The sequence below is a fragment of the Amborella trichopoda genome, chromosome 11, assembly GCF_054954075.1.
Source record: "Amborella trichopoda isolate Santa Cruz 75 chromosome 11, AtrichopodaSantaCruz75HAP2 v2.0, whole genome shotgun sequence".
In the NCBI taxonomy this organism is placed as follows: domain Eukaryota; kingdom Viridiplantae; phylum Streptophyta; class Magnoliopsida; order Amborellales; family Amborellaceae; genus Amborella; species Amborella trichopoda.
The window spans coordinates 47,317,976-47,327,722 of record NC_142346.1 but is presented as its reverse complement, the minus strand read 5'-3'; the positions used below and the strand labels follow the sequence as shown (position 1 = coordinate 47,327,722).

The 9,747-nt window shown below is 34.4% G+C and overlaps 1 protein-coding gene across 1 annotated transcript; it reads right to left on the bottom strand.

Moving 5' to 3' along the window:
* Positions 1–292: 292 nt before the first annotated feature.
* On the bottom strand, positions 293–3,784 carry LOC148779967 (early nodulin-like protein 7). Its single transcript, XM_088850645.1, is given in 3 exon segments — positions 293–354; positions 357–429; positions 3,527–3,784. Coding segments are annotated over 3 exon segments (393 nt in total).
* Between the last annotated feature and the right edge of the window lie 5,963 nt (positions 3,785–9,747).

The following is a 9,747-nucleotide window of genomic DNA, read 5'->3' as shown; positions in this document are numbered from 1 at the left end:
ACTCAACTAATATACCAAAATGTCATCAATTATGCCCCTCACTAAGGCCCCAACACCTAAAAGGCCAACCAAGGGGAAATGACAATCATTCCCCCAAGGTAAGCTAAGAAGGGAGGCCCCATAGCTAGTTTTCTGGCAGTGTTTGGGGTAGGAGGCTTAGAGGGGCTCCCCTCTTTGCCACCCTGCCCGCCGCCCTACCCGGGCTCCCCAAGTTGACCAGGCTGGCCGGTGTTAGGGGCAGGGCAGCCTCAGGCCCCAAAAGGCCGCGTCAAGTGCAGGGCAGCATCAGGGGTCAAAACTCTTTGACCCTTGACTTAGCCATGACTCTAACAATGAGTTTTTGACCCCTTTGGAGTGCGCGGGCTACCCGCTAGCGAAGTAGAAGAACCCATAGCGTTCGTATGTGAAGGTTGTATCACCATCTTCAAACTTGTAGATGGGGTTCGATGTGTTGTAAGCAGCGTTTTAAAAATCGCCGAGTCGAACCGGACTCGCCCGGTTCGACTCGGAATTCACGAAAAAGGGACCGGATCGGTTCAAAAACCGGGAATCGTCCGGTTCTAGAGAGAACCGGACGATTCCGCACAGTGACTCGCCGATTCACTGTGCGGAATCGGCGAGTCCGTGAAGAACACGGGTTGCACAGTGTTCTTCACGGATTTTTTTCAAATTTGTCATTTTTTGATCACTTTTTTTGTTTTTTTCGGCACGTGATCTGTTTTTCAGGCTGTAAACAGCTTTATTCAGCTTTTTTAACGATTTAATGGTGGAAAAATTGGTTGTTTTTGGATCAAGAAAAATTCGGGGTTTAGGGTTTCCGCCATTTTTGAAATTTCATGCCAAATAGGGCATGAATCTTTCAAAATTTGTTGGCATATTGATCTTAAAGCTGTGAATCAAAAGATTTTGTTACTAATTTGTGAAAATCGTTGAGAAAAACAGACTTTTTTGGAGATTGAAGGCTTCGGTTCACAAAAACAGGTAAGAACTTTGGGTTTTTTTGTTTTTCCGCCATTTGATTTATTTCATGGCATATTTTGAACAAAATGAGTTCAATAATTAGGGTTTTTAATCTTTATTGTGTCTAGTATGATTTAAAATTTTTAATTTTACGTAATCTGGTCAATTACAGCAAGAAATTTGATATGAACAGTGAGATGTCAGGGGAAAAAAATTCCGCTGTTTTTTTTTTTTTTTTCCGCCTTTTGATTTTGTTTTCATGATATATTAGAAATAATGTGTTAAAAATTTAGGTTTTTGATTCCTTACATTGTTGTTTATCAGAAAATATAGTCAATTGGATGTAATTTATTCACTTGGAGGTGAATTTTTGAGTTAAAATCGCTTATGTAAAACGACTCTGTGAAGAACAAATTTTTTTTTTTTTTTTTTTTTTTTTTTTTTTTTTTGTTGCCCATGATAGAATTTTTTGTAATCTATGATCGAATTTTTTGTAATCCATGATCAAAATGTTTGTTTTTTTTTCTTGTAATCCATGATCGAATTTTATTTTTTATTTTTTATTTTTGTAACCCATGATAGAATTTTTTGTAATCCATGATCGAATGTTTTGTAATCCATGATCGAAATGTTTGTTTTTTTTTGTAATCCATGATCGAATTTTTTGTTTTTTGTTTTTTATGTAACCCATGATAGAGTTTTTTGTAATCTATGATTGAATTTTTTGTTATCCATGATGTAATTGTTTTTTTCTTTTTTAGTAATCCACGATCGAATTTTTTGTTTTTTTTTGTTTTTTTTTTTTGTAATGCATGATCGAATTTTATGTAATCCATGAACGAATTTCTTGTAATCCATGATAGAATTTTCTGTAATCCATGATCGACTTTTTTGTAATCCATGATCGAATTTTATGTAATCCATGATCGAATTTTTTGTAATCCATGATCGAATTTTCTGTAATCCATGATCAACTTTTTTGTAATCCATGATCAAAATGTTTGTTTTTTTTACTTGTAATCCTTGATCGAATTTTTTGTGTTTTTTTTTTTTTTGTAACCCATGATTGAATTTTTTGTAATCCATGATGGAATTGTTTTTTTTTGTTCTTGTAATCCACGATCGAATTTTTTGTTTTTTTATGTTTTTTTTTTTTTTTGTAATCCATGATCGAATTTTATGTAATCCATGATCGAATTTTATGTAATCCATGATCGAATTTTATGTAATCCATGATCGAATTTTTTGTAATCCATTATCGAATTTTTAGAAAATTTATGAATTTTTTTTTTTAATCCATGATCGAACTTTTTGAAAATTTGTTAATTTTTTTTTTAATCCATGATCGAATTTTTTGAAAATTTGCTGTACTTTTTTTTTTTATTTCTTTTTATCCATGATCGAATTTTTTGAAAAATGATGATTTTTCGAAAAGATGTGAAAATCGTGATAAAGTTTTGATTATCATGATGTATTAAACATTTAAACCTAATTTTTAATTTTTATTGTTTGAGTTTGCTGTAATTTTTTTTTTTTTTTTTTTCATGATCGAATTTTTTGAAAATTGATGATTTTCCGAAAAGATGTGAAAATCGTGACAAGGTTTTAATTATCATGAGGTATTAAACCATATTTTAAATTTTTATTGTTAAAGTTTTTGTTGAAAAAATTGTATGTTGATGGATTATTTATGCAAAAAAATGCATGTTATTATATTTTCAATACAAAACTGTATTTTTTTTATTTGTTGTTCATGGATTTTTAAGTTGGAATGAATGATGTTAGCCGGCTCTTTGAAGAATTGTTTTTATTATTAATTTTTTAATGCAAAAAATGTATGTTCTTGATAATTGAGTTGTAGCCATGCTTGGAGCTTGCATTTTGTATTATTCTAAATGTTTGTAATTGATATGTACGAAATATTATTGTCAAAAAAGGTATTTTGCAATAACAAATAACAACGAATATGACTACATGAACTACCGCAACATATTATCACTACATATTGTGATTATTTTTCTTTTTGAACTGTCAGGTTAATTTAAACTTTTTACATCTTAAAACAGTTGAATCATGTCAAGATCTATAGAAGACCCTGCATGGCAACATGGGGTCAGACTTGATCTCAACAAGAAAGACAAAATTATTTGTAATTACTGTCAAAGAGTGATAAGTAGTGGGGTACATAGGTTCAAGCAACACTTGGCAGGGGTTAAGGGAGAAGTTTCTGCATGCACTAGTGTCCCTAGTAATGTAAAAAAACAGATGGTGGCAATTCTTAATGCTAGCAAAGGTAAAAAAATTGCCAAACATAGGACATATCAATATTCGCATATTCATCCAAAAACATGAAAATTCTTAATGGAGTACCCTCATTTTTTATTGAATTCCTAAAAAACAATATTTATAATGAATTTTAATAATTTTTTCGGATTTTTTTGAAGATTTATTCTGACCGATTCACCCGATTCCGATCCGGACCGCCGATTCGCCGATCCGGATCGCCGATTCGCCGATCCGGATCGGTTTTTGAAAAGCCCGATCCGGGTCATCGATCCGGTTTTTAAACCATTGGTTGTAAGTAATTCCTTGAGTTCACGACAAAGACCGAGTCATTATTGTACTTGAAGCAGAGAGAGTTTCCTACGTGGAACCGGTTCCTTGCCACCCATTGGTTGTAAGTTTCGGTCACATTTCCAATCAGTTGATGCCATCCATGGGGCCTACTGACCCTGAACACAAAAGAAACATCAATGGTGCCACCATGAGAGTGGTCGTCTCCCAAAAGCAAAGCCAAAGGCAAATCGCATGGGATTTTAGCCATTGGAATAGTGTGGAGATGTACTAGATAGGTAGAGAGAGAAAATTGTGGCAAACAAGGAGGGAGGGAAGGAGGGAGAGAGAGAGATACTTGATGTGGTGGAGAGAGAGGAGCGGTAAAAAGAAACTTGGGAAAATTATAAGAAACCCCGAGACTATATTTTCTATGCAACTTACCTCCCATTTAATTTTTTCTCACACTTTTTTCTCAAAAATACACTTTCTATGCAATTACCTCCCAACCAAATAAAAAATTAAAAAATACCTCAACTACCCTCCTTTACTTTTATCTTATCTATGCCTCTTTCTCCTTTGTGTAAGTGCGCTCTGACAGTATAACATTTTGGAGTCACAATACTCCAGCACTGTCTATGTGCACTCCGACAGTGGATCTTGCGCTCCGGCACTGTGTAAGTGTGCTCCGGCAGTCGAATCTGGAGTCACAGTGCTCCGACACTATGTATATGCGCTCCGGCAGTAGATGTGTGCTTCAGCAATGTGTAAGTACGCTCCGACAATGCAATACTCCAGAGTCACAACGCTCTGGCACTGTTTATATGCGCTACGACAGTGGATCATACCCTCCGACACAGTGTAAGTGTGCTCCGACAGTGCAATACTACAGTGCTCCAGCACTGTCTATGTGCGCTTCGGCACTATATAAGTGCACTCTGGCAATGTAATATGGAGTCGCAGTACTCTAGCACTGTGTATGTGTGCTCCGGCAGTTGATCATGTACTCCGGCACTGCAGTGGTTCGCTCCGGCAATAAGCTCCGAAAGTCAACATCAAATCTGGCCAAAATGATTTCTGTGTACGGGAAAGGAATTTCCGTCTAAAAAAATGAACATTTTTCATTGGGGGTATTTGCATAGAAAGTGTGTTTTTTGGAAAAAGTGAGGAAAAAAATTAGGTTGGGGGTAAGTTGCATAAAAAGTAGGGGCTTGGGTGTTTTTTGTAATTTTTCTACCCACTAAGACCATAAAATACTCCCCTAAGAAACCATTAAGACTCCCCCAAATCCTGCTACCTGCTCTTACACTCAAACACTACGGGATCATTTGATACCCGTGAAAGCTTGACAGAAAAATATTTTCATGCAAAATATTTACACATGTAAATATTTTACAAGGATAAATTACTCAACCACGCTTTTACCCATGTTCGGTAAACATAGTTGGAAATAAATTTTAAAATAGTTTATCTATCTAAACTTTTTTTTGCTAACCTTATTAGTTGGGAAACGGCTTTGACGATGTTGATCTCTCTAAATTTTAAATTTTGATATGGCATCTCTCTCTAAAAAATTTGAAAAAGTTTAACTCTAAAACATAATTTGTTATATAGTTTATCTCTCTAAAATTTTTGAGACAGTTTCTCTATCTAAAAATTTGAAATTTGAGATAGCTTGTCTCTCTAAAAACTTTGAGATAGTTTCTCTCTAAAATTTTTGAGGTAGTTTCACTAAAAAATTTCAGGTAGTTGCTCCCTCTAAAATTTAATATAGTTTCTTTTTCTAAAATATTAACATACTTTCTCTCTTTAAAACTTAAATTTGAGATAGTTTATCGCTCTAAATATTTTTAGATAGTTTCTCTATCTAAAAACTTTCAGATAGTTTCTCTCTCTAGAATTTGATACAGTTTTATCTCTCTAAAAATTTAATATATGTTCTCTCCTTAAAACTTAAAATTTAAGCTACTTTCTCTCTCTAACTCACGGGGGTATTTTGGCAGAATTAATCATATTTGATAAAGTCGGCAGCTCCGGTGTGTGAAAATAAACCTGCAAAAATATTTCCCTACCGCAAGTGGCGCAATTCTATTTTCACATGAATTGGTCAGTTTGTGGTAAAAAAATTTACCATGGAAAAAATTTTCATATATATATTTATCGAATACCAAACATGTATAACATAATTTCCACATGAAAATATTTTCATACCTACCAAACGTGCCCAAGTCAAAGTTGAGCTTAAGCCCTCTTTCCATAAGAGGTTACCATTATACATAATTTCCACATGAAAATATTTTCATACCTACCAAACGTGCCCAAGTCAAAGTTGAGCTTAAGCCCTCTTTCCATAAGAGGTTACCATCCAGAGGATCACACAATTTTCCTGTTACTAATTGCAATCAGGTCGGTGAAATTAGTTGAGAAGAATTCTTTGGGGAAGATGGAGAACTCTGGAATGGCATGTGCCCAATAGACCACCCCAGACAGAATGGTCTTTATTAGGCACTGTGGATTTTCCATCAAAGGTTCTAACATTTCTTTCTTTCAACATAGCCCATAAAGTAGCAGCAATTAATATTTGCCACAAATTTTGCACATTTATTTCTTTCAACATAGCCCATAAAGTAGCAGCAATTAATATTTGCCACAAATTTTTCCCTTGTTTCGAGAAAGGTCGTGACAAAAAATAGGCAAAGAACTGCATAATGTTACCTGACATAATCCACTTCCATCCAATTATGCTCCTTTCCAATCCTAAAGATAGCATGTAGATAGAGCAAACACGTTAGAAAAGCAGTAAGTGAAAAATGGGCTAAAAGATAATACAAAATTGATAATATCGATGTTTGAATCCTTATTGTTTTCAAGCACGTAGGAGTGCTCTCAACACTATATTTGCTTCGCTTCCATACTATAAAAAATGTATATAAGAAAAAGCAATTCGTCTTCGAGATACACGAAAATAGAGAGATCTCTTTTGGTACTCCAAAGCTCTATGTACAAATGATAAAACCAAGGTTTGATAAAATAAAAAAAAGGGATAAAAATAGTGTAGAAATATAAAAAAATAAATACAAATATTTACATGTTTCGACAAGTTGCTACGTCCACGGGTTAGTAAAGTTTTCTTGCTTAAAACAAAGTCTTTCAAGGCTCCCAAACGACAATCTATCAAAATTAAGTTTAAAACTTCACCTTTTGATGGTGCCACCCTAACAGTCCTTGGCCTAATTTTAATAAAATGTGAATGAAACAATGATGCAAAATTGTGAAATATGTCCACCATAGATATTCTCCATCCCTCCTTAATAATGCAAACCAACTCCAAACTCTAAACCATATTTTATTTTTCAACTCTTCCACCTCTATTGCAATCCCCTCAAAGATTCTTCTATTCCTTTCAAGCCAAAGTTCCCAAATGATAGTTGCACGCATTGTTAAATCTTCTCACCATAAGTTCAATATTCCAAACTGGCACTGTCTTGTAGAAAACCCTTAAAGCAATTCACGAAACAAGCAAGAACAAACAAACACAAAAGAAAGAGGCAACTAACCCTAACGCAAAGATATACTTGGTTCGGCAACGTACCTACGTCCACGGGGAGATGAGAGCTTATTTACTAACAATGGAAAAAATGGTTACAATGGCTCTCAGCCTCACATCTCTCTCTCTGTTTCCTGTTACAAAGAAATCTTTGTATTTCCTTAACCCAAAAAAAGAACCCCATTGCTACAATATATAGAGTTTTAGGTAGATGGTACAAATTACCGAAATACCCTATGTTCGGCCTTTTGGAATCCTCTATTTGACTCTACCTTTAACAGATATATTTCCTCAAAATACAAGACATCAATCCTCAACACGTGCCACACCTTCAACCAATTGAGCTAGATATTCTTATTGCGGCTCTTTTAAGTGGGGTGTTGCCAAGCCATTACCATGCAAAAATCTAGTCTTCATACCACTGCCCACTAGAATCCTACTATAATATCAAAACATGTTCCTTATTAAATTAATGGTATTCCGTATCATTGATGCATGGCCCCCAACACCAAGTCTTTTGCGGATGAAACCAATTGGGTCTATTCCATGTTTACTTCTGATGAAACCAATTGGGTCTATTACATGTTTACTTCTGATGAGGGTTTGCTACAATTGTTGTGGTTCCTGACTTGCCTCCACTACCATTTAGTGAGCAAAGTTTCCTTTTAAAGGTCGCAACTTTCTAATCCTAAAGCTCTTTTCTCTCTTAAGTAGGCACACTCTCTCCCATGTTACCAAATTGAATTTTCTACTTTCTTGCAAGCCACTCCATAAAAAGTTTCTCATTAAAGTTTCCAGTCTTTTGAATAAAAAGGTTGTTGCATCATATTACTATGCAACCGTCGCATGAAATCATTGCCCTACATAAGGAAGATCAATGATCTACTGCGACAGTTGTATCATAGTATAATGCAACGACACTTCTAAAAAAGCATGTTTGTGGTATTTCTAGTCAAGTCAGCAGTTCTTCCTATTGATCCAGTCGGGCCAGTTGCCAGCCCATCCATTCATCGACCCAAAGTTTTGCACATACACTCACTTCATCTAAATAATCATCCCCCCAAAAAAACAATTCAATTTCAACTGTATATATGGTCAAAATGAGTCCCCTCCAAAACGAATCTAGATCATTCATTTGGTGAATTTCAAGATATTGACCTTTATAAATTCAAATTCATTTTTTTGTTTTTTAACATTGTTCATCTAATGATAATAAAACCATCCAAAAAAATTGAAAATTCAAAAATCCTTCTAAGACCTAGATCTACGCATCTCACCAAAATGAACAGCCTATGTTAATTGGGCTAAACAAATGCTTTCTAGGTTGTGTTTTCAATTTTTTATTTTTTATAATAGTTTACTAGAATAAAAAGAGTATATATTTCAAAATTTGGATCAAACAAATGGCCATAACATGATTTTTAAAAATTATTGCATCATATTACTATGTAACTATTGCATGAAATCTCTCTATCACCAAAAAGTAGTAAATAGGAATATTGACAAGAGTGGACTGACCCTTTCTCCCAGAGTCAGATATCGGCTCTTCCGACCATCGAGCTTGTGCTCGAATCTCTCTATAACTGGATCCCATGCTGAGAGTGGGTGGCGACCTTCGGCGAAGGGGAAACCCTAAATACTTGTTGGTAGATGCTCAACCCCATAGTTAACCATCTTGCCCATTCCTGTACTTCCAGGTCAATACAGTTTATTCATATAATCTTTGTTCTGTGTAGATTGCATTTTGCCTCAAAAATACTTTCATAATATTCAACCAAAGGTTCTATATTTGGATACGTGTGGCTTTGGAACTATTCTAAAACACTTATTTTTCCGTTTCCAAAAAGGGTGTGGTTTATACAAGGTTGTAACCTTAAACGAAGGCGCACTTCCAAATTTTATCGTAAATATAATTTGGTGTTAAAATTTATTAGAATGGCTAGAGAATTTATTTTCATCTCTAATTATAAAATCTTAAACTCCAAAAATGGCTCAAGTAGATTTATAAACACTTCAAAATATTGAAAATGGACGGTCCAGATAATGTGTTACAAAATAAACTATTTTTACGACTCAAAATATTTTTTTTGAAAAATTATAAAAAAATATAACTTAAGTTTTAAATTCTTGGAAATAAACTCCAAACTTCTCAAAACCTCATATATACCCTTTTTTTGGGTGAGTTGACAAAAATAGCCTTCACGGTAGTCTTCGAACCATGAAGGTATCATGATCTATTGAAAACCGTGATGGTCATGGTGGGCTGTAAGTCAAATGTAATTTTGAAGCATCGAGGCACTTAAAGAACTGTGATGGTTTATTGGACAATCACGGTTCTAATTTAATTGTCACGGGGCATAAAAATTCTTAAGTGCCATGGTACTTCTTGACAACCATCACGGCCATTTAAGTGTCGTGATGCTTCAAAACATTAAATCGCCCATGACCATCACGGTAGTGAGTCTACCATGATATCTTCATGATCCTAAGACTACCATGAATGTTATTTTGGTCAAAAAAAATGCAAAAAGTGAAGAAAAAAGGTATGAATGAAGTTTTGAAAAAGTTTAGAATTTATTTCCAATAATCCAAAAATTAAAGAATATTTTTTATAATTTATCTTATTTTCTTTATTTCTATATTCATACATCTCGATGTCAAGATGATCAATTAGACTTCAATATCAA